Here is a 25,198-nt window from a genome sequence, read left to right on the forward strand (position 1 = left end):
GTGTGTACATACGTGTGCATGCGGTCTACCTCTGCTCCGGCTAATGTCCCCTCTCCCCAGGGAACTTTTGGGCGTGAACCAGCAGCAGTCAAGCCTGATGATGACCGGTACCTGCGGGCAGCCATCCAAGAGTACGACAACATTGCCAAGCTGGGCCAGATCATTCGGGAGGGACCCATCAAGGTGAGCCCTCCCTGCAGGCTTCTGCACCACACCCCCTCAGGGGCCCGCACCCAGGCCTCTGGCTGAGCTCAGACCAGTTCCCCAAGATACAGGGATGGGGGAGGATCCTGGGAAACAGCTTTCTCCACCTCGAGGCTCAGAGAGGCCAGGGCATCTGGCTGACCAGGAGCTACTTCGGCCTGCAGTGGCCTGGAGCCCACATGGGTTCTAGCTGGCCACTGTCACCAGGCTCTGCTCCCAATTCTTTCCCCTCGGATCAGGTGCCTATGCACCTTCCATCACCTCCATCCGAGTTATGGGAGTGAGCAAGGGGTATGACAGGCAGGGGAAGGCCTTGGTGGGGGGTTAACCCTCTCGCTCCCCCAGGGATCGCTGCTCAAGGTGGTCCTGGAGGATTACCTGCGGCTCAAAAAGCTCTTTGCACAGCGGATGGTGCAAAAAGCCTCCTCCTGCCATTCCTCCATCTCTGAGGTAGCCGGGCGGGCCCGGAGCTGTGTGCTGTGCCCCAGCCCTGGGGGTGCTCATTCCTTCCCTCCCTCCCTCTCTCGCTCAATCTCTCGCTCCAGCCACCCACATCCTTCTCAATCCCTAGAGTTCAGCAGCCAGGGCCAAAGACAGCAATGGGTGGGGCCCAGGAAGTCAGCCGGCAGGCCCAGTCTACTTCCTGGGCTCTGCAGTGGGCTTTCCTAGAGTGGGTGCTGAGGAGTGTTTCTCAGACTTGAACCCCAGAAAGATGCCTTTAAAAGGCATCTGATGTCCTTATAGGAAATAGGCTGCAGGGTCGAATGGGCCTACATAAATTTATTTGCCTGCAATGATGTCAACACTTTAAAAATTCACTTTCTTCAAAACCCCAGATTTCCAGTTGGGCCAATTCCCAAACGGAATAGGCTAACAATGAACAGTTCCACCCAGGACAAAAGTGCCACCATGTGTTGAGTTTCTACTATATCCTATCACCCCTCCAACTTCACCTGTGGACACTCCCTACATGTCCTGCTCAAGGACAAATTGTTGACAAATCCAGATACCAAAACTCCATCACAGGACCCTTCTCAAAGCAAATACACAAAATTCAAGATTCTCATGGGAAGCAAGAACACATCCCTAACACCCTAAGTGTCCGGGTTCCCCTCTGTACCCAGTTTGAGAAACACTGCCACCAGCTGGACAGGCCAGCCCACTGCAGCACAAGCCTAGAGGTGCTAGCAGAGCTACCTGTGGGCAGTAGGAAGGAAATGGACACAGGAGGTGGGACTCTGGGGCCATCTACCTGCTCAGCCCTTGGGCATGACCTTGAGCATGGGTGGGTCTCAGAGCCATTGGGGGATCCTGGCCTCTTGCAGCTGATCCAGACTGAGCTGGAGGAGGAGCCAGGGGAGCACAGCCCCGGTCAGGGCAGCCTGCGCTTCCGCCATAAGCCGCCGACAGAGCTCAAGGGGCCTGACGGGATCCACGTGGTGCACGGCAGCACGGGCACTCTGCTGGCCACTGACCTTAACAGCCTGCCCGAGGATGACCAGAAGGGCCTGGGTCGCTCACTGGAGACGCTGACCACAGCTGAAGCCAGTGCCTTTGAGCGCAACGCCCGCACAGAGTCAGCCAAATCTACACCCCTGCACAAGCTTCGTGATGTGATCCTGGAGAGCCCCCTGGAGATCACAGAGCTATGACCAGACGGGAGCCTCGCCGGTGTGAGCAGCACCTGCCCCCATCTCTCCCAGGGCAGGACAGAGCAGGACCACAGTGTGGGCCCCTCCCCAGGCTGGCTCTGGGCGCACGACCTCGGGCTGGCCTGGTGGCAGCCTGCACCAGCTGCTCAGATTCCACTTCTGCCAGATGCCCATTCAGCACCTGACCTCTATCTTCATAAAATTTGTTATTTTTTTAAGAAAACCAAACAAAAATGTTAAGCATCTAAGGACACAGGTAAGGAGGGTCACCGGGGGCTCAGGAGCGTGAGGACCAACTCAGCCCAGGCTGAGCTCTTAAGAGGCCAAGCGGGCCCTCTTCCCCTCCCCTCCCCCCGACTTTCAGACCAGAAGAGGGAGGCCCAGAGCTGGCGTACCCTGCCTGGCCTTGGCTCCCTGACTTCAGTTCAAGTCCCAATGCATTTCTAGCACATTCCCAGCTGGACATCCAGCTAGGGGCTGACAGTGATCCCTGCCTCCCCACATGGACATGGTCAACGTCGGTGAACAGCGTTCTCTACATTTCACTGGCTTCCCAAACGTGCCCGGCTCCTAAAGAGAAATGACTGGTGTTCTCTTGGGTTCTGAATGTGTTTGTGTGTATTCCTTTTTTAAATTAAGTTATTCCCTCAACATTTTCCCCTTGATTTTGTTTAACTGGTACTCACTGAACGTTTCTGGAATGGTCTGAATTTTAAATAAGAAAAGCAACTCACAAGGAATCAGTAGTTCATTCAATTAGCTCTGGCTCTGGTAAACTACCCTCCCTTCGGTTGGCCCAGGGAAGAGGGGAGGGTGAAGGGCAGGGCAGATCCGGGCCTGACTTTCAGGGGTTCCTTTGACCAACCACTGCGACCCTGGGTCAATCAGAGAGGAGCCAAGTAGGATTTCTTTGCCCACTCTGCTTGCCTTCTGTGGCCAAGTGGGGCTACAGGACTGCTGGACACCCACAGGTCAGAAACCAAACTCCCCTGGCTGGGGTGTTATGGAAGCACTCAGGCTCAGGTCTGGTTAACAGACTTTATTTATTATTAAATCACAGAAACTTTAGTGCAAAACAAACCAAAAAAGTCATTAAGTCCATTTAATAGCAACTTCATATCTCGCTGTCTCCTGGCAATTAGAAGTGGAAAAGAGGAGGCCAAACGGAGAGGAAGCAGGGCAGCAGCCGAGGCCCCTGGACAGCACACCCAGCAGACCCTCTACCTGAAAGCCAAAGGCTTAGGAGCTGGTCATCCACGTTTATTTGAAGGTCAGAAAGAACATCTTGGAAATGAGGGTTGGAGCAGAGAGAGCAAAGGCGGGCCCTGGGCAGCAGTACAGACGCACAAAAAAGCAAGGCTTCCACGGCCACGCAAACACAAAAGCAAGAGGTGGTCACCACTATCCACGCTCACACGCAAAAGCAGACCCACAGGACCTCCACGTGGAGCTAGCAGATTACATTCAGGCAGGTTTGCCCCTCCCACCCAAACCCACAGAACCCCAAACAAGGCATCACCAGCAAAGACACAGGAAAGCCGAAACGAAGGTCGACACAAACCGAAGCCTCACCCAGGTCTCCTGAGCAGCTGCTTCCTAAATCCTCCCTATGGTGAAAACGCGGTTTTAAAAAGCCTAATTATTCTGAGCCTCTAATCTTTCTTATAAAACTGCCTTTGTTTTGCTGCTATGAATAGCAGCCAATCGGCCCAGAAGAGGGGCGGTCCCCGCATGGGGTAGGCAGAGGGCTCAGAACAAGGCCCGGGCCGGGACCCACCACAAGGGCAGGCTGAAAGACTCCCGGCGCACAGGACATCCTCACCTGTCTAGGCAAAGGAAAGGGACACTGAAGCGGCTATGGGTGGCAGAGGGCGAGACGCCTCCCCCACTGACGGCAATGCTACAATCAGGAGACAGGAAATGAGGGGAGGGGAGAGGGGGTCCTATTTTTATAACAGAGTCGACAGATCTGTGTTCACTGCCCCCAGACACACAAGTAGGAAAAGATGCTGCAGTTTCTCCAAGGAACATCCCTTCTAGTTCCACACGTGACGTTTGCAATGCTCGACAGCCTGACAGGAGAGAGGAAACTGCGTTTAGCCTTCATGTGACAAATTCCACCCCTGGCCCATTAGTGCATCGGACATCACCCAAAACCGGGACCAGCTGTCTTGTCCTGAGTCAGCTAGACAGCGCCTCATTTAAAACTGGGGAGCGCGTGTCCACCCCAGTGTTCGGGACTCCTGAGGCAAGCATCCAGGGCAGCAGCTACAAAGCACTTGCATGTTTTCCAGATGAGCACCCATGCACGTAGGGCCCAGGTCCCCTCCCATCTGATTACACTCGGGAGTCCCGGCACTCAGCAGGCGGCACGGAGGGGCCCCCAGGGCAAAACTCCCCACCCAACTGGGTGCACACCAGCTCTGGCCCGGAGGGCAATGGCCCCTCGGGCACATCTGCCCAGAACAGCAGCAAGAGCCTACTCCTCTACTGACTGTGCTGTGGGCCAGGCCTGGAGGAACAAGGAGCCCCTTGTGGCCGGGACGGGCGTCGCCAAACTGATGCAACCACACCAGCACAGTCATGCCCCATGGTCACGAGGAACCCGCTCAAGGAAGAAAAAGTTGCACAAAGGAACATTAGGTAACCAACTGGTCCACACACGTCTCCACCCAAGAAAGCAGCGTGGGGCACCACCGGCGGCTGTGCGGTCAAGTCAGCGCCACAGCACCCTGCAACACCTGGGTGGTGCCAGCTCTCAGGACCATTCGAGAACAGCCGTCTGGCCTCAGGTGAAGATACAGGCCGGGCTTAAGACCGACCCAAGGGATAGGACTTGTGCAATCTCAGGGGTGGCCTCATGTGAATGTGAGCCTGACCCTGTCACAGGAGAATTAAAGCCAAGAACAGGAAAACAGTAGCACAAAATACTGAAGCACACCCCCACCCTTCTCAAGGGCAAGAGCGCAGTCTTCCTGCCTTTACTGGGCCAAGACAGATAAGCCTAATCGCCCCCCTGGGCCTCAGATATCCCTCACCCCCTGGACATAAAGGCAGGGCAGAGAGCTGACTGTAGAGGGGCCTACTGACACAGGACTGTCGTGGGAGCTGCCCAAATGACAAGGCAGGCCTGCGGAGCACTTGCTGGGCTACTCACATTGCACTGGGTCGCCGCCTCCATGCTCTGGCACCAGTAGCTAGGGCCCCAGACACACTTCTCAGTTCCCAAGAGAGGCTTACGGACTGCGGGGCAGGCTCCGATTTTCTATACGGTGAAAAAAGGGCAAATGGAGGAGGAAAGAATTAGATCCGCTCTACCGATCCTTTCCAAAACCAGAGATTACCGGCTTCTAAAAGCAGCTACAATCAGAGCTCTGACACGTGCTTCCAAAAAGTCAGCACTGCCGAGTGAAGTGCTGCAGGCCTAGAATGTCCTCCCACCCCCCTGCCCGAGACTCTGCCGCAACCTCAGAGGAGCCCTTCCATGCAGAGCCACCCAGAGGAACTTACCAAGCACACGAAGGAAGGGTCCATCACCTCCACCAGGACTTCGATCAGCACGGGCTCATACTCAGTCACAAACTGATCGCACTGTTAGGTAAACACAGATGCACACCCAGGTCTAAGGGTGTCCACACAGAGTGGGGGCACAAAAGGAGGGGCGCCACGCATGTTCTTCCAAAAGAATTCCTGCCACTGCCAACCCAGGACCCCCTTCCCAGATGCCCACCCACCCACACTCAGCCTCATCTCACCTGTTCCTGTTATCTCTCCCAGCCAGTGGCTCCCCCTGAGCCAACAGACTGCCTCTAAGAAACAGGTAGCTTTCCCCCCCGCCCCCGCCGAAAACCTCAATCACAGGTACAATCAATGAGCTACCCCAGCCTTTGCACTCTCCAGACAGGTTCTTACATTCTGGGCCAAAGCAGCCAGGGGCATACCTGCTTCTGGTATGGGTCAGGCAGGAAGCTGCAGCCTTTCTCAAGAGCAGCCAGGATCTCCTGCTTTGTGCTGTTTTTCTCCAGGTTGTGGTCCAAATAGCTCACCAGCTTCTTGCACACCTCACAGAAGCCACCATCCTTCGGCTGAATCACGCGTACTACACACAGGGAGCACAGGCTGAGTACTGGCAGGGCCCGTCAAGCCGAGGGGCCGGCCAGCCACACCCTCACCCTACTCACCAGGCAGCACAGGCAGCCCCTGGGTGGAGCAGAGATGGAGCACGCTGCACACCACTTCAGGGCTCACCTCCTGCAGGAGGATGGACAGGATGGAGGAGCCGTAAGTCTCCACCACCTCTTGGCACTCTTCAGACAAGGATACAGGCAATTTTGAGCACACGTTACCCAAAGTGTGAAGTATTTCTTCCTGAAACACAAAACAAGAGGATCGTATCAGAAGATGGAGAGGCTGGACAGGCCTAGGAAAGATTCTCAGTAATACTAACATGACCAGGAAACCAGCCAACAGCAAGATACTCTCTCCTCCCCAAAAAGACAAGACCTATGAAACAGGCCCGACCCCAGCCCAGAGGGATCCACTGGTGCGCAGGGGGTATGCAGATTCCCAGGGCTGGCGTCCACTGCCAGCGATGGCTGAGTCCACCTCTTCGGCTGCTTCTGCCTTTGGGGAACGGGGGTGCTCTAGCATTCTAGAAACGCACATACCTCGGTTTTGTTGTTGTCAATCAGCTTGACCACCTCCTTCACCACGTACTCACACATCTCGCACAAAACACTAGTCTTCTCCTGGACCGTGTCCTTCTGTTAAAAGGGGAGGACAGCACTTTAATGCTGAGGTCCTCACCTCACCCTGGACCCTGCTGCTCTAAAGGGAAAGGGACACCCTGTGGCCAGGAACAAGAGATTGTCACCCAAAAGGTGGCTTCCTCCCAGTGTCCAAGTTCCCGTCCCTGCCGGTTTTACATGGTGGGAGACCCATCCCTTTGCACAATCCTCTACCACCACCACATCCCGCCACGCACCACCCCCCACCCCACAAAAACCAGTAACCCATACTTCAGAAGACGGAAGCAGTGAAAACATCCCCCAACCCCAAAGAGCTGCCTGCATGATGTATCTGGTCACAATCATTTCATCATTCCGCAGTCATTTTGGGAAGGTGGATGGGGGAGCAGGAGAGTGAGGACTCACTTCCTGTCTACTGTTTAGAAGACAAAGCTTTAAACACATTTCAGGTCTGCCCCTAAGTGTCAAGTCTCGTTATACCCGAGACTTCTTTTCTACAGCCCGCCTTTAGTAAAGTAATCCTGCTGAGTAGAGCTTTCTAGGACAGGAGGAATGCTCTCCCCCTCTGCTGTCCAGCAGAGCAGCACGAGCCACATGTGTCTACTGAGCGCCTGAAATGTGGCTAGGGTAACCAAGGAACTGATTTTATGTAAACGTGTAGCCACATGTGGCTAGAATACAAGCTGTGAAACTCCCCTTCATTTTCTCTGGCCAGTAATCCAGTCAGCAAGATGGGGCAGGTGGAAGTGCTTCCCCAACCCCACCTGACTTCGTAAACCTGTGGTCCACACGCTGCACATGCTGAGGGAGGACAGGGGAGGGAGATGAGACAGCCAAAGGTCAAGTGCCATGGCAACTTCAGAAGTGTGTGCGTGTGCCACGTGATAAAACGTCACGTGGCCCGGACCCTTTTAAGAACTAAACTGCAAGCCCGATGAACACTAGGACAATTTTGTTCGCCACTCCAGGTCAACGGTTTCAGGACTCCATCTCTAACACACTGCTGGACCCATAACAAGTGACGAATGTAAGCTGATTCTGGAAAACGGTGGATCTTTACTGAGTGAAGGGTACCAGGGAAACGAAAGCAGACACCCACGCATGCACGGCAGTACACCGAGAAGCTTCTGCATGAGCCCTGGGGTGTTCTGGGAGTATCAGGTTTGCACTGCGGCAACAGTGGGCAAGGTGGAGGGACACGAACATACTAGAAAAAGCTAGACGTGCTACAGATGCAGGCTGATCCTGTGAAGCACTTGGGTTTATAACCAAAGAAGTAAATGCACTCAGGGCTGGGAGAGGGGTACTGCACTGGTAGAGGGGACACCAGAAACTACTGAATGGTCTCAAACTCAAACACCTTTAGCAGCCAAGCAGGGAACCAAAAAAGCGTGAGCCTCACAGAACGTGGTATAATGTGGAGTGGCCTGGGCGTTGCACAGCCCTCGCCAGTACAAAACGGGTGACACCAGGTACCTTAATGGGCTCCACCAGTTCCAACGCAGGGATGACGTTCTCGGAGACCACTTTGGCAGGGACCAGAGTCTGCATGGGCACCTCCTTCACTTGTTCACAGAACCCAACCAGGCCACATATCTCCCTGGGTTGCTAAAGAAGGCACAGAAAAGGCAGTCAGATGCAGGCCTGCACCCACCACCCCCCTCAGTTCCACTCTCTAAACACAAAGGGTGGAGTGCTAGGGGAGCACCCGGGTTACAGCGTCAAGCCTGACTGCCAAACAGGCAAGATTCCTCATTGAACCTGAAGGGACTCCCACGAGTGCGGATGCACCGGTTTCACGCAGGGAGGAGGCCTCGCAAAGCTGAGGGGAGAGCAGACAGAACCACATCCCTGCTCCAACCAGAGAGCGCCCCAGGAAAGCGAGACTTCTGGTGCCTGTTCCCTTTCACAGGCAATCAAATCCTCCTCCAAGCACACCTGGTCTGCTCTAGAACCTGTTTCTCGCTCGAGCTGGTTCACTCTCAGTAGGAAATAAGCCGCATGTTCTTTCTAGAGGAAGAACCGCCATGCCCATAAACTAAAAAAGCCAAAAATCTTGGAAATAAGACCACACTTTATCTTTCGGTGGCAGGACCATTTAAAGAAGAAATGGATGGCTTTTTGGAAACTGCATTCTATTTTCACAACTGCATAAACACAGTACACACAAAAACCCAAGGTCCCAAAGCGATCAATTCTTTCAGGTCATAGATGCTCCAGATCAATCCCCTTTCCCACCCAGACAGCAAACCACAGGGAACTTGTAATTTGGACATCTTGACCGTTTCACGATGATGATGGCCAAGAGTGAGGAAAGTATACACACTCTGTATCCTTTGTGAACCAAATGCAACCAGCAACAAGCTCTGGGCCTGACAGCGATTGCCTCCCACCACCAAACCATAAAGCGTCAGGACAGGACTGCTAAAACGAGCGGTTTTGCAGAAGAGCTAGACCGTGGCTGTTGTTCACCTTGTTTTAGTATCGAGAAGTCTTCAGAATTAAGATTGGGGAAGTCTGAAATGTATCCTAAATACCCTGTCTTTGGCACACTTTAAGTATGGGGAGAGAAACTAGAATGGGGCCAAAGACAAAGCAAGCTTTTTAGAAAAAAGACAAAGACTCAAGAGGTATGTGGCTGCTTTGTCTCAGATGAGCTCGGTTCTACTAACTCCCTGGGGCAACAAGTATTTCAGCCAAAGTACTCTCCCATGAGACTTCAAAATACCTTTGAAAAATCTTTATTCCTACAGAGAAATGCCAGTGCTCAGAAGGGGGTACTGCCTCAGTAAGAATGGTCTGGGGACTTGGTCCCCATATTATGCCACCAGTGGCCTGGCTCTTGAGCCATCTGATATGGTTCTAGGATCTGCAGGACCCCATCACCCAGAGGGGCAGAAGCCACAATCAAGAGACTGTTTCCAAGTCTCTGGATCCAACAGACAGGAATAGTCTGCTCACTATTTGCAAATGATTTGCTCATGCAGCAGAAGCATTTCTGAGGTGAAGAAAAACAGGACTAAAGACATGCAATGCCCTCAGTCATCACAGAAACAAGGTGTCCCACTGGAAGTCAGGCCTACAATTAAGGAAACAGTCATCTCCGGGGTCACCTATGGTTCCCCATCATCACATTGGCGGCATGCACATGGCCAGCTGGGTGCTGGTTTTTAACCAGAGTCCAAGCCCTGCTCGCTTCCTTTTCTGGCCCCTTGAAGGGGAGATGAGACCCCCCCCAAATCACAGGGGAGAAATGCAGAAGCTCCCCCACCAGCCTACGTATTAACACAGGTCATGCCATTAAAAAAAAAAAAAAAAAAAAATTGAGCAAAATTAACTACAAGAAGCAGCAGACCACTACTACAAGCAAATCCCCCATCACATACCTGATCCTGCTGTTGAACAAAAAAACAGGAAATCGGAGATGAAAATAAGAGAAAGGAAAGGACACAACAGTTAAGAAAAAATTAAAATAACAACGTCTGTTAACCAAGGTTGTAAGGATGTCACCAGAAGTTCAGGGGAAACCTTGCAGTCACAAATCAGCAACCTACCTTGTTCCTATTATTTCAGGGGGCACTGAAAGTTATTGTGGCCCTCAAGGGACAGAGCACACTGTCCAGCTTGTGTGTGCACTGTCCCCATGCTCCCACCACACCAAATCATGCTCAAAAACACAGGGCAACAGGTCCCAGGAAATGCCAGGTGATGAGGAGCTCTCCATCCTCAGGAGCCTCAGTCCACCATGCCTGCAAGGCCTTCCCCTCAGGTGGTAAGCAGCAAAGTGGGACAAGACACAGGAGTGCCCAAATCGGGGGTGTGTGCTGGAATATACACCCAGAGGGGTCAGGGGTCCTGAACCACACACCCTCTGCTGCCTCGGCCTCAGGGCGCCAAATGCCAGCCTGGAAGGCCGATCTGACAACAAATCAACAGTTAGTTCTCTCTACTAAGGGAGAAACGGGGATGTGCCTGTCTATCTAACTGGTAGGGTGCTCATCATGCTTTTGATCCCAAAAGCAAACCTCAAAGCAACCTAAACATCCAAAGGGGACTGGTTACATACATTATGTTCCACCCAAACAGGTTATGCAGCCACTTAAAAATCCTTTTGTACCAGAATGTTTAATGACCAATAAAACACATTTTTGAGCAAATAACTGTAAACTACAAAGTTTAAAGTACTATATAACCGTATGACCCCACTGCTATTTTTTTTTAAACCACAAATGATTTTTGATTTGGGATGTATTACACGTATTTTCAAAAAACATCTATGCAGTAAATCTTTTATCATGAGAAAATTTTACTATTTAGCTATGAGAAAGCACTTAACCAAATCGAGTCAAATCAAAGGCTTATTGATTTCCTCCTCTAGCTCCATGTCTTTGTAAGCTGCCTCTAAACTACTTTTAGAACAAGGCATGTTGTAATAATAATCCCAATGCCTGGCCGGGAGCCCTTGAGCAATTACAGCAGGGCCACAGAGTAAATCTTTCAGGCATTGCAGGCTGTGAGGTCTCAACTATTCAACTCTGTTGTTGCAGCACAAAATGGGATGAGCATCACTGAGACCCAGCAGAACTTTACAAAAACAGTGGTGGGCCACAGTTTGCGGACCCCTGGTTGGAGAACAAACTCAAGGACCCACACAGGTCAATCTCAACACAGTCAGAAAGTCAGCAGGATAGAGACAAAGTGCAACCCACCCCCTCAACTCCAGCAGCTTAGATCTCAGGAAGCCAGGGCATGTTCCCAATTTAAGAATACCATCACATCACCCTGATTCGTACAACAGTTTTCTGCGTGGAGCTAACTAGCTCATGTCCACGATCAAGATTTTCTACCTCTAGTAAGGGAGGGATGCCCATACCACCCAGAAGCATCAGAAGCAAGTGCAGGAGTTAGGAACTCAGGCAGCAGCTAGAGCTAACACTGCTGCAGAGTGCAGGACCAACTGTAGGAGGCGGGATTCCCCCGCACCTGCAGACTCCAGCTGCAACGTAGCAATTCTCAGCCCTGGCCTACCTACCAGAGCAGACTATTCCCACGGGCCCCAGGGTGAAAGGCAGATACCAGAAATCTGATGGCCAGCTCACATATGCACAGGCAAACAAACCACCAGGAAGCCATCAGGGCAGTCCTGGGGGTTGAGCTGCCTCAGCCTTCTCCCTGGCTGGGGAAGGTAAAGGGGAGGAGGTACTGAGTTGCAGGTAGAGAGTCTGCTGGTTGAAGAAGGTTCGTTTTGACCCAATTCGTTATCTGAAGGGAAAAAGGGAAAACTAAACCATGTAATTTTCAAAATCCTGAGAATCACGGAGTTTGAGACAAAGAATGCTAACAGGGAGCCTCCCCTGCCACCTACCATGTGCATCATCATCTGGACAGCAATGTCAGAATACTGGTTGATATAGTTCTTGCACTGAGGAGAGAGAAACAGGTTGTCAGTGACACTTAATTGCCGCAACGAGACACCAAAACCCCAGCATTTCCGACAATGTCAACAGGCAACTTATCAAGCAGTTTCCAAGAGGAGAGTCTTACAAACGTCTGAGATAAAAATGGCAATGTGCTTATCCTGTGCGTTACAGGAAAAGGTGTGCAAAAGGTGTTTTGAAAATGTGTCCCAAAGGCCCTTAGAGAAAAGGTCCTCCAATCTCCTTTTACAGCCCAAACTTGCCCCAAGGTCATACAGCAACTGCTCAGGAGCAATTCTGAACATGGCTACAAGACATGCCACTACAAATACGAAATGACTTTTCGAACCCATTCACACATTCCTAGACAAGGTTATAAAGTTAAAACCCAGCAGAACCAAGCTAGAATGATTTTCAGCACACCTACTTTCATACACATCTAGTTATTGCCTCTAGACCTTCACAGAATAGCCCTGGTCACACTGGGGCGCCTCCACAGTGAGGAAACCAAGGGAAACAGGGCAGCCCTCACACAGGGTTGAACTGGGAAACCAAGTCAGACTGTGATATGCAAAGATACTTCAATGAGGCCAAAAGACTCCTGACAGAAAAGAACCCAGAGCTCCCAGAACCAGCCATTCCTACCCAGGAAGGCTGCTCTAGATCCTAGACCCATGGAGTTATTACAACCAGCTTCCCTACATCCAGTCTAGCCAAGGTTGTTCGGTTGCTGGATACAAAACTAGCATTTTGGCTTTACGTGTCAATTTCATAGGCCCCTGGTTAAAGTGAACAGGGTCCAAGAAATGAAACCCCCTAAGAATCTAACAAAATGAGTTTCTTAGCCTGCAGGACTAATATTCAGCAAGGTAAGGAAAGCATCCCAGGTGCATCTGCTGTAAGACAGCCTGCACGGCTTCCCAAGGACAACAAGCCCACTGGCTGTGGGGAAGGCACACCTACAGCTATGAATATGTAACAGCCAGGCTTCTAAAAACAGGGTTATAAAGGATTCTAATGTTCCTTATACATATGGTGACTGGGAGGGGAAAAAATTCTTCACAAAAGTGGTCTCCTTATACTACTTCATTCCAAATGTTTTGTTACATATACAAATTCAAGTAACCAACAAAGCATTTAAGTACCCACCAACTATTCCCAGAAGGGAACAGGAGTTGTTTGAACAATCTCTTCCTCAAAGCCCTTGGGTTGGAACTTAAAATGGTACCTCAGGAATTGAATTTTTCTTGGCTCCCCCACTCCTATCTCCAGAGCCCAGAGCCCAGAGCCCAGGTCCCAGGCCCAGGACATCCTCCAATGCATGAGGAGATAAGGCTCACCATGTCGGCCATGCCAGGCCCCAGGAGGTCACACTGCTCCTTGGCATGGTCCACCAAGGCCTCGACAAAGGTGGAGTTGGTCCTTACAGCATTCTGGATATCAGTCACCATCTGGATGCAGTCCTGGCAAACGTCCCCACCAGCCTACAGTGACAGGGGTTGATGGGTGGGTGGGATGGGGTGTCAGGCTGGAAACACTGCTCCTATGATAACTAAGAGGATTCAAATTCCCAAGAGAATTTCCTTATGTGTTCATGACCACAGCACCAGTGACTTACTGAACAGTTGTAGGTTTTTAAAAGGTGTTTTGTTTTTTTTTAAGTAATGTCTACAACCATTGTAGGACTCGAATTCACAACCCCGAGATCAAGAGGTGTACGTACACTCCACCAACTGAGCCAGCCGGGCACTCCAGCTCTGTGTTTTCATAGGCTCTGAAATTATCAACAGGCTTATAATCAACTGCGCCCTGATTTCAATAAAATTTAATTGGAACAGAGAGAAGCCTTTGCATATTTTAAATACCCCAAGTTCTTCAGAACCTCCATGACACAACCATTTGAAAGGTGGCTCATCTAACTGCAAGATCAAATGAAGGAGTAAGTCCCCAGCTTGAGAACTACACACACGTACCGCCCCTCTCATGCCTCATCTCTAATCCGAAAGAACCGGGCCCTAAGTGGCTGGGCCTACTGCCTTACCTTCTGCTGGGGCTCGCTGTGGGGGCCGTCCTGAGGGTAGAGGAGGAGGGGGATGTTGGCCATGAAGGGAGCCACCACCTCAGCCACATCCAGTTCCGGGATCTTATTGGACTCCAGCTGTTTCTGGTGATTCAGTTCTGCCAGGTGCTTCTGAAGAGACTCACAGAGATTGAGGGCAGAGCACACTTCCCCAGGATGACTCTAGTGAGGAAAGAAGTCCAGCTGGAAATCCTCTCCCCAGAGGAAAACAAAACTGCCACCTGGTGCCTGAGTCCCTGTCCTTACCTCGTGGCCTGACTCACACACACAGGCCTCACTCACAGGTATTTCCAACAAAACCACCTGCTTCCCTCCCCACCTCCACTTTAGCAAATGGCTCCCCCAACCCCACTCCCAGCAGCTCAAGCCAGAAACCTAGAAGACATTCCTCACTCCTCCCTCTGTCCCTCCCTTCATCAGCAGGTCCAGTCCATTTCTCCTCTGAAACAGAACGTGTCTCTGTCCGCCTCCACTGCCCCATCACATCTCACACCAGACTGTCCTGCCAGCTTCCCCCCTTCTAACTCCCAATTGGTGGGACCTACACATTTAAAGAAGGCACCTATGATCACGTCCCGCCTCTGTCTCTCCTTGAACCCTCCAAGGACTTCCTGCCGCACTTGCAATCCTTAAATAGAGCCTAAAAGGCCTTGCATGGTGTGACCCTTGCTAGTCTTGCCAAAACCTTGGTCCAGTCTCAGGACCCTTCCGCCCCTCTGGCCCTGTTATTTGGGCACCTCTTCTTTCTTAGCGTCTTTCAAATTCCACAGACCCAGCTCCTTGTTTGTTGCTGAAAATCCAACAAGTAGCACACGGTTTATGCACAGCAGACGCTTATTTGAATGAAAGCAGAACACCCTGGTAGCTGAACCCACGAGTATATTCCCCGAATTATTCTTTGGGATAAAAATCACAGAAATGAAATGAATTGCATGCTCAAAAGGAGAGCTAAAGATCTGACAGGAGTTATCAAATGGGCACATATAAATGTGACACCACATTTACGATTTTACACCACATTTACAATTGAATCAGTTTACAATTCCTTCAGTATTCTGCAAGGTCCCATTTCCTGCACCCTTTCTGGGCCCAAGCCCTCTTGGAAGTCAGAACGGTAGAAACAAGCTATGGAGAAAATCCAAATCCATGAAAAGACTTTCCACTCTAACCACTCCATTCTGGTCCGGCACCTCCCCAGGCCCCGAAGTGCCCTCGAGTCTACTCTCCACCACGTACCATCTGTCCTTTAATCATGTCCAGGATGACTGGGAGGTAGGTGTCGACCATCTCCTTGCATGAGGCAGACAGGTTCTGGTTAGGTAGCCAGTCACAGGTCCTCTCCAAGTACACGAGGATCTCTTGCTAAAGGGATACAGACAAGGGCCAGATCAGGATGTGCATCTGCTCTGCCGACGACTGAGAGCACAGGCCCTCCACAGCTCCCAGCAAACGGCAGCCTCGGGGAAGAACCCTGGGAGGGAGCCAGCGGGCAGCCCTGGCTCCATCAGACAAACGGGCAAAAAGCAGACATTCCTCAAAATACAGCCACTCTGACTTGCAGTCTCCTGGGCATGGGGAATTTTGAGCAGAGATGGCCCAAACGGACCTACAGGTAGCGACCAGCAATACAAAAGCCCCCATCAAGCCTGGGCATTGAACACCTAGGCCAGGGTCAGCAAGCTAGAGCCCACAGTCTATTTGTGTATAGCCTGTGGCCAAGGATGGTTTTTACATTTTTAAGGGATGGCGGCGGGGGGGGGGGGGGGGGGGGGGGGGTGGCTAAAAATCTATGTAACAGAAGTATGTGGCTCACAAGATCTGAACTACTTCCTACCCGGGCCTTGACCACTCCTCATTAGACCCCCAGAACCACAGCTCTTTTAAGGAATGGGTGCACACGGCCACTGCTCGCACGCGGTCACACACACTCATGGCAGCTCACCTCAGTGGCATTGTCTTTCAGCATGTCCCCAGCTGCAGTGATGACATCTTTGCATATATCACAGGGAAGGGATTTCTAAGAGGAAAGAACATGAGGGAGAGAGATCTGTGTTTGTAGGATGTAACCCATGCCGTACACAGCTAAAAAGGCCTCTGGGCCTCTGTCCTGTTATATCTAACCAGGGGTGTCTCACACACCAGCACATCCCGGTTCCCCAACCTAGACGAGAAGCACAGGGACGCCCCGGGGAAGGATCAGGCAGGACTGCCCAGAGCACTCTGTGCTTCTACAAGACAAATACCCTTTTCCTGTGCCCTCCGCCCCTCAGCACCTTACTCGGCACACACGGCACAAGGCCAAATTTCACATTATTGCTCACAATAGCTCTGGGAAGAAACTGAGGCTCAGGAAGGTAAAAACGCAAGCAGCAGAAATCAGACAAAACCTGTCACCTGGGAGCAACATCATTAGCACAGAGTGAAAGGGGCGGGGCGTGTGCAAAGAAGCAAGCCCAGCCGACACCAGCACGGATCCCTGCACTCTATCTACCTTCCACCTCCCAGGCGCTATGCTCAAGTAGAAGCCACATCGCCACCCCAGACCTTCAAAACATCCCACCGGCCTTCTGATAAGCCTGGGCACCTAGGGCCTCACATGGCCCAGGACATGGAAATTCTATTTGGTTCTCAAAGGCTGTAAGGAACTCCCTTCTTGAAGTCAACTGATTTTCAACCCACGAAGAGGGAAGGAACTAACATGTCTGGGTGAGAAACACCTGGGATTGACTCAGCTGCACTTAAAGAAATCAGTTTGAACCTTTGGACCGAAGGCTAATACTGTGCATGGGGCCATCCAAGAGAGACTCCGGCCCCCAGGAGACTGTCCTAGCAAAAGAGAAAGAGTTAAAGTCCTCCCTTGACACACTGAATTTGAAAAGAGGAAGCCATTTGAAAAACAAGATGAGAAGCAAATTAGAAACCAAATCAGAAAGTAATTTTGGCCACAGAGGATAGTGTTCCAGTGAATTCAGAAACGATTTCTGCAAGGACAGCGTTTTAATTGCTCTTCTCTTAATGAAGCAGCACTAGTAGCTGCTCATGACAGGTTTTAGACGTGGAACTCCACGCAGTCAAACGTGGCCCGCACCACAGGAGATGGCACGTCCCGGAGCCAGCCGCAAGCATGTTGTGCAGCAACGGATACACAGCCAGCAAAGCTCAGGCGTCTCCTGAGAGGGCTTAGGTCCCACACAGAATGCACTTGAGCACGCCCCATGAGAACCCTACATTAATATGCTCTGTTTAACACCGTTTAGATGAAAACTCCATAGCATCGTGCTCACTTCAGCAGCACATATGCTGAAATTGGAACAATGCAGAAAAGATTAGCATGGCCCCTGCACAAGAGGACACATAAATTCACGGGAGTCTTCCATTTAAAAACAACAACCAAAAAAAACATCAAGGGGACAAAAAAATCTATAGCAGCTGAAGAAATTTCTGTGATAATGGAAATAATCTAAAATTTTCAGTATCCAATAGAGAAACTAGCCCCATGTGGCTACTGAGCACCAGAAAAGAGGCTAATACCAATGAAAAACCACTTCTAATTAATTATTTACTTTTAAATGTTTTATTTTTGAGAGAGAGTTCACACATGAGCAGGGGAGGAGCAGAGAACAAGAGGGACAGAGGATCTAAAACAGGCTCCATGGGACAGCTGACAGCAGTGAGACCGATGAGGGACTCGAACTCACAAACCGCGAGATCATGACCTGAGCTAAAGTCAGACCCTCAACCAACAGAGCCACCCAGGCACCCCTGAAATTTTAACTTAAACTCAAATAGTCACACATGGCTAATGTCTACCTTACTGAACAGCACAAGTGAAATGCAACACTTTTGTTTTAAGTATAAAGAAATGCAGAGATAACTTATCCACATGTACAGCAAAGCTAGCAACAGCAGCAGACACCCATCTTATTTAGGAGCTTGATGTCCACTCTTCCTTTAAACACAATTACTTACTTGAGCTTTCTTAAGGATAACAGTACACTGCAGGATATAAACAACATATACAAAATGGATTTTTAAAATGACCCACTGACTCACAGATAAGCATGTTAGGCAATCATGTTGCAATATAAACATATCTAATCAGTATATGTTGCCCCTTAATTTTACCATGTTATAGGTCAATTATCTCAAAAAGCTGGGGGAAAAAAATTTTTTTAAGCTGGATAAAAATAAATTTTCTCTCTCTCTCTCTCTCTCTCTCTCTCTCTCTCACACACACACACACACACACACACACACACACACCCCAGCAGATTCTTTTCCAGTGTGGCTATAGCTAAAAATAAAATTTTAAATCACTACTAAGCTTGAGGGTCTGAATCTATGATCTGCCTGTCTGAGAGAGAGAGAGAGAAAACACCAAAAAGTGGGGAAGGATTTGAAAAGTTTAGCATTTACTTATTTGGATGACCAAGGATGGAGCTGTGTCCGTGGCACCCCGCCTGGGGAATGGAGGCTGTGAGCCGGCCGGCCCCTCATTGGGAGCAGATGCGTGGGGTGCACACAGAGGCCCGGAAAGCAGCATGGCGCGCACACAGAGCTGGCCACGGGCGGACCTCATCCTCTCACTGCCACCAGCAGATTGAGTGACCCTGGGGGAGCAGAACTAAACCTCTCTAAGTCCACTGTGTGGAAAATGGATCCACCTGCAACGGGTCCTGCCTCCTTCGCAGGGTCCCCGAGAGGAACAAACCAAACGAGGCAAAAAAAAAAAAAAAAGCCTTGAAAATGGCAGCAGCTACAGCTGATACGAAAAGACCCAGCACAGTAGCAACGGCACTCACCACCGTCGGCTTGTTCCAGACGGTCTGCAGGCAGTGCTTCACGGCCCCGCACTCAGCCGCCGTCTTCACGTTCTGGCACCACACTGCCGAGCCTCTGGTGCATTCTTTCAGTCCTAGGACAGGGCTGGCTAGAGCTGAAAGACAAACGACCATGAGAAGGTGGCCCCCCTCTCTCACCCACCCAGGGTGAAGGACTAGCCTGGGCACAGAGCTGGAGAGCAGGGCACGCAAACCACACGGCACCACTGGGTCCAGGCGAGACGCTGTGTGACCATCTAGGTCAGTCTAAGTCAAGGGCTGGGAGGGACTAATTTATCTGGTTTGCTTTTCTCCTCTCAAACTATTGTATTTTTAGTTTATTTATTCTGAGAGAAAAGAGAGGGAGGGAGGGAGGGAGAACACGCACAGGGGAGCGGCACTGAGAGGGAGACACAGAATCCGAAGCAAGCTCCAGGCTGTCAACATGGAGCCTGACACGGGGCTCGAACTCACGAACCATGAAATCATGACCTGAGCCGAGGTCAGATGCTCAACCGACTAAGCCACCTTGACACCTCTCCCCTCAAACTATTTCTAAACAGTATCAGGCCTTTTAATCTTTATAACTTTAGTTTTTTTCCATGCAGTAATAAAAGGAATCACAGGATTTAATTATAGAAAGAAATATAGAATGAAAAAGTTTTTTTTTTTTAATCTGTGGGGGAAATAAGATTCATATCCTTATTACAAAAAAACAATGACTCTTAATGTTCTAGAAGAAGAGCCCTTTTATAAATCTAACTCTGTGCATATTCGCACATAAACAAGTTTACTAACAAAGAAAACTACATAATCCGCTTTGGTATCAGTGAACACATGTGCACTCAACACCAGGTGCATAAAACGACATTACTTCTGTTGTGGTAATGAAAAAAACGCTCAGGCAGAAGTCACATGCACAGAAATGAAATTAGGGGAAAATTCAAGAAAGGTACAACATCACCCAGGACCAAAGAAACCCACGCTACAGCAGGAAGGTGCCATATTTTAAAAGTTAAATCAGCCAATGGAGGGAAAAAGTGACAATTTTGTAGTAAAAGATGCATTTGTAAGGCTGGTAAGTGTGACCGCTAAGGACTTAATATATGAACGTATTTCAAAAACTGGAAAAATAAAATCCCTCTTCAAAAAGTAATCCACTTCTAGAAATACATTTTAAGGACATACAGCAATCCAGGAGGCAAAATGTGATAGGCATAAATATATTTATTAAGTGTAATTCACAATACTAAAAAACTAGATGTAACCTGAAAAAACTGTATAGCTGTTAAATAGAAAAATGGTATAATATATCAAAAAGGAAAAATTCAAGTATACCTATATTTCTTAATACAGGTCTACAGCAGCCTTCACTTTGGAACAACCTCACCTCTACCAAACAATTCAGCTAGAAAAGAATAGAATCTATGAGGCTACACAAAGACGGATGATGGTGCAGGAGGCCGACCCCAGCAAATACCCACCTCCCCCTGTACATAGGAAACACATGGCCCAAGACTGAGAAGGAAATCCCAGAGCCACCTACAAAGTACCTCGAGAACCTCAGGAGTCATGCGGCACTTTGCTTCAATTTGTGAGCCCAATGAGAAGGCACAGTGAATTCTACAGACATGTAACACACAGTACACAAAGAATGCCTGTTGGTGGTAGGTACTCTCCCTCCAGGGGAGGGAAGACAATGAAATGCTATCATTACGAGCTTTTCAACCAAAGCTATATTCCACAAACAATTCACACAAAGACTGAGTCACAGGTGTCCAAAAAGCTCAAGCCAGATTATCTGCACCCTTTCAGACACCAGCAAGTGAATGATTCATCTCCTGCCCAGGTGATAGCCTTCAATGCCCCTTGGCGGCAAAAATCACATCCATAACCAGTCGACGAACCCAACAGAACTAGCCGCATTCCAAGTCCAAGTTGGCTTGGACTCTGGTTTCCAGAGGAAAACATGCACCGGATTCAAAACAGTACACACGAATCCCCAGATGGTTCACAGATGTTTAGTACCTATAAAGTAGCCAAGCTAGGCTGGGGCCAGTCCTCAGCTGTAGGTCTGGGCAAAGGGGAGGGGGCGTTAACTGTGTCACAAGGGTCAAGGCTCTGAGAAGTGTGGCAGTCAGAGACAGCACACGGAGCCAGCAGGTCCCAGCAGAACCTCCCACGCTCCTTCCAGGCACTGGGCCCTGGGGAATCCTGAAAACGCCCAAGACAGACAAACTGGTTCTACCTCTAACTGGGAGAAGAAAGCCGGAAAAATAACAGGAAGCTACAAAATGAGTCTCTAGGCAAAGGAATGCACAGTGATACACAGGGAAGCCAGAAAGAGGTTGGACATCAGCACACCAGAGCCAGACAGGATTAAGAAAGGCAAGGCCAGTGAGCAGTCCTCCCCACAGAAGCCCTGACCACCACCCTCTATTCTCACAGACGCAGTCACAGAGAACTCTGATCCAGGGGGGTTTCTCCAACCATCCCGACCAGGAATTGGCTTCAAGGGCCAAAATCTATCAGGCTTCAAGAACCGGATGCACTATCACAGGCCCAAGAGGCAAGAATAAGTTGTAGCTTATTTATTCCTTCTAGGAACTGGAAACAGTAACCATTTTCAATAACGACTTTGTTACCAGTTTGGGCCAAACTCTTCTGGACTAAAAAGAACCTCCGGCAGCTGGTTATCTTAGATTTGTCCAGCTAACAAATCACAAGTCATTCCCCAATCTCCACCGTTACTCTTACCTAATAGCCCACCTCAGGACTTTCAGAAGTATAAGGTATGCGTGCGTATGCTACCAAATCTGGGAGGCCTATCAAGTCATCAAAATCAAGCCTAAAAAAAGATTTCATGGACACCGGGAAATGAAACTGAACTCCCAGCTGGGAATTAAATTCTCAGTAGGACGTCCCCATGTCCCTCCAACAGAAAGCCCAAGTTTTTAAAAGTGCGTATTTTTATAAAAACAGTCTGTGGTATACAACGAATGTGATGTCCTAAAATGACCCAAGCTACGTTCACAACCGTGCGTCCTCAGGACGGCTACCGTGAGGCTAAGACGCAAGCGTGGGTGATGCCGATCCCAGTGAGCTACCTGCTGAGGTTCAGGCGCTTATTTCAGGAGCTGATCCCCTGTGAGGGAACCAAAGGGTGGGTCAGAACATCGTGAGACACGAATCCTTTTCCCGGAAATTATATTTGTATACGAAAGCCTCACACCATTTCAGGGAGCTCTCAGGCATCTCTCAGGGAGATCCCAGCTATGGACCGAAGGGCCGTAAAGACAAGCCTGGTTTTTCGCTACCCAAGCGGGAAGACGATCAGACTCCCCTGACTGGGAAGACAGTGGCACTCCGGCAGAACAAAGTGGGGAGACAGGCTCTGTGACCCCACGTGAGAGGCACGGACACCCAAAGGGAGAAACAAAAAACAAACACAAGGAACGAGGTCCCTGGGGCAGCAAAATTACTGGGGAGCTGGAGGAGGCTTCTTCACAATGACATTTGTGAAGGGGCCCCTGACGAAAGAGAGACAAAAGACCGGCTGAGAGGGGATGGCTGAGAGGGGATTGCTGAGAGGGGATTGCTGAGAGGGGATTCCCGAACGTACCAAGGGAGAGAAACCTCCTCTGTCTCTTCAGAAGCCAGCCTGCAAAGACAGACCTCAGGCCCGGTAAGAGGGCCTCCGCCGGCAGGCTCGCACCCGTGTGAAAGAAAGCTCACCCTGTGGGCTACAGCTCCCGCCAGGGTCTTAACCCAGGGGCGATGTGGCAGAACTGAAAAAGAGGTGGGAGATTCAGACGATGGGGCACCTAACTGGAATGGAAAGCGATTACCAATGTTCCAAGTAAGAAGTGGTAGCAGCGGGGCTGAGAGAGGAGCCAACAGAGAGATCCCTACAGAACAGACAGCCAGGAAGATGACACTCCGTGTAAAACTTAAACATGGAGAGCAAGGGCCAACAGCACAAGGATGGAGGTGGTGGTCAGAAGCTGCAGCTGCGGGCCCACTGACAGGCGGTGGGGCTCAGGCCTGTGTGCTCCGCTTCCCAGGAGACAGGGACAAGCTCGGCAGGTCAGGAAGGCGGGGGCACGTGACACCACTCCCGAATCCCCTAGAAGACTGCAGGTGCTTGGGTGGGAGAATGTTTCCAAGAAACAGTCACCTTCAGAGGGAAAGGGCACCTTCCAGCGATCACACGAGAGCGGATCTGCTCTGTGCGGTTTCGGACCCAGACCTCAGAGCAATAAAGAGGTTAAGAGAAGCAGACCACAGCTCGAGATAGGGGACACCCACAGGGTTACAAAATGGGAATGGGATGCCTCGTTAGGTGATGACCTGTCCGAAAGCAGAAGCAACCAAGCAGAAACCAAATACCCAACCTACAAGGAATTCTGTGTAAGAGAAATTCTGAGTGGAGAGCAGGGCTAAGTCCTTTGGGGCTACACATCTTCACTCTTGTAAAATGAGGCAAATGACCTTTTCAGTGTTTACACATAAGCAATACATAAAAATCACCGTAAACCACTTTCTTATCAGTTATTTCTCAAAATGTGTTCCCAGCAAAGCCTTCATCTCTATTCTGTCTCCCACACTCTGCCCCCAAATACCAACTTTCTTCTCTACACCTAGTTTTTTTTGGTGTTGTTGTTTTTAATGTTTATTGTTGAGTGAGAGACAGAGTGCAAGCGGGGGAGGGGCAGAGACAGAGGGAGACAGAATCCGAAGCAGGCTCCAGGCTCTGAGCCGTCAGCACAGAGCCCTACACGGGGCTCGAACTCACAGACCATGAGATCACGCCTGAGCTGAAGTTGGCACTTAACCCACTGAGCCACCCAGGCGATCCCCAACTTTCTTCTCTTGAGGCAATATGCTGAACTCTAAGAAAGTTCTTAGAATGTGTGCCTGGCCCACTGGAGAGTTCTGATTAAATGTGTCCTATTAAGACACAAACACTCCTGAGGACAAACAAGCACTACCTCTCTCAGCTCCAAGGCCTGCCATTTGAGCCCTCAAAGACAAAAGGCTAGTACACTGAAATTAGAGAAATTATCACTTCAGAGACACTAAAACCCTACAGGCAAGTTCCATTTCATTAAGGAAAGACAGGCTTTGTCTTAAGACACAAGATTTCCCTTGTATTTTCTCAGCAAAGGGATGGGTGCACTCTGTTCCCTTTTTACTCCCCAGGCCTAGAAGGAAATAGACATGTTCTAAACAATTCCACATGTAGGTCATTTATAAAAAATAGGCTACAATGGAATTTTACTGTATTGAGAATGGCTGCCATGAGCTACACCAGAAATGGGCTCTGCGGCAGCTCTTGAGTCTAGATCTAGACAAAAAAACCTTAGTGGGCCTGGAAGGCAGAGAGAACTCACTAGAGCCACATGTGTTTTAGGTGTGATGGCTTCTTACAAAAAGAAAAGTAAATTTTGAAGCTTAGAAAGTGAGACATCTAAGGTAACTGACATCACCATCTAAATTAAATGTTTTTCAAATGTGGGATACTAAAATCAAGATCTTCCTCAAGTCCCTCCCAGATGACCTTCAGCAAATCAGTCTCCTGAGCTTGTTCATCTACAAAATGAAGACGCAACTACTGGAGTCACTGAACTGCTGCTGAGAATCAAGATGACATCGTTGTTACGCGTTTTCAACGACCAGAATACATCTCTCAGCCACCATGCCTTCACCATCATCTCTCTGGCATTTTAATTTATCCGCATAACTGAACTCCCCTCCCACACTGGCTTTGAAATCAGTCAAGGGTTCAGATCATGGCTCCACCAATTCTAGTCAGGCGACCTTAAGACTTCAGTCTTCCAATCTGCAAAACGGGCCTATTGCTAGTACTCCCAGGAGTTTGTGAAAATTAACCAGTAACTGTAAAACACGGAGCTAGCATGCTACAGGAGTGCAGTAAGTGCTATCAGCATCATCAACATCACCTACAGTAGCAACAGCAGGATCTCTGATCCACTACCTCACCCCAAATGGTTGCTCCCACAAACAGTAGAATCCAGGCTGTTCTGTTTACTCTGCAACTCATCAAGTAATTAACTGGCAGCTCGAAGACCTAAAGAGTTGCATCCCCAAACCTCAGAAGCTGTTGGTTAGTCACAAAGAGTAAAACAGGCTCCACTATAAGCAGCCCAGGAGTTGATACTACCTACGTATGTGCTAAAAAAGAAGTTTTGCATGAACAAGAATGAGAGGTGCCCAGTGGGTTGAGCGTCCGATTTCGGCTCAGGTCATGAACTCA

The 25,198-nt window shown here is 49.9% G+C and overlaps 2 protein-coding genes and 1 non-coding gene across 7 annotated transcripts in view; 2 read left to right on the top strand and 1 right to left on the bottom strand.

Moving 5' to 3' along the window:
• Positions 1-2,877, top strand: part of LOC122201912 (cadherin-23) — a 42,274-nt gene extending 39,397 nt beyond the window's left edge. For 3 of the 4 annotated variants that reach the window (XM_042907921.1, XM_042907922.1, XM_042907923.1), the window contains 2 exons: positions 61-183; positions 1,530-2,876. In XM_042907921.1, the coding sequence (XP_042763855.1) occupies positions 61-183; positions 1,530-1,856 (450 nt within the window). In that variant the 3' untranslated portion in view covers positions 1,857-2,876. Of the gene's footprint in view, positions 1-60; positions 184-549; positions 655-1,529 lie in introns of all 4 variants that reach the window. The other variant, XM_042907924.1, reaches the window with a different exon arrangement.
• Positions 2,878-2,880: 3 nt separating this feature from the next.
• Positions 2,881-25,198, bottom strand: part of LOC122201914 (prosaposin) — a 33,030-nt gene continuing 10,712 nt past the window's right edge. Inside the window, exons 2-15 of one of the 2 annotated variants that reach the window (XM_042907925.1) lie at positions 18,904-19,037; positions 16,044-16,118; positions 15,338-15,463; positions 14,063-14,263; positions 13,362-13,505; positions 11,970-12,026; positions 9,991-9,999; positions 8,081-8,212; positions 6,524-6,619; positions 6,038-6,224; positions 5,798-5,955; positions 5,367-5,447; positions 5,014-5,121; positions 2,881-3,928 (exon numbers count right to left, since the gene is read on the bottom strand). In XM_042907925.1, coding sequence (XP_042763859.1) covers positions 3,893-3,928; positions 5,014-5,121; positions 5,367-5,447; positions 5,798-5,955; positions 6,038-6,224; positions 6,524-6,619; positions 8,081-8,212; positions 9,991-9,999; positions 11,970-12,026; positions 13,362-13,505; positions 14,063-14,263; positions 15,338-15,463; positions 16,044-16,118; positions 18,904-19,037 — 1,544 coding nt within the window. In that variant the 3' untranslated portion in view covers positions 2,881-3,892. The remainder of the gene's footprint in view (positions 3,929-5,013; positions 5,122-5,366; positions 5,448-5,797; positions 5,956-6,037; positions 6,225-6,523; positions 6,620-8,080; positions 8,213-9,990; positions 10,000-11,969; positions 12,027-13,361; positions 13,506-14,062; positions 14,264-15,337; positions 15,464-16,043; positions 16,119-18,903; positions 19,038-25,198) is intronic. The other variant, XM_042907926.1, reaches the window with a different exon arrangement.
• On the top strand, positions 17,378-17,483 carry LOC122202878. The gene has a single exon (XR_006194933.1). It is a non-coding gene; the product is annotated as a U6 spliceosomal RNA (small nuclear RNA).

The sequence above is a fragment of the Panthera leo genome, chromosome D2 (assembly GCF_018350215.1).
Source record: "Panthera leo isolate Ple1 chromosome D2, P.leo_Ple1_pat1.1, whole genome shotgun sequence".
Classification (NCBI taxonomy): Eukaryota; Metazoa; Chordata; class Mammalia; order Carnivora; family Felidae; genus Panthera; species Panthera leo.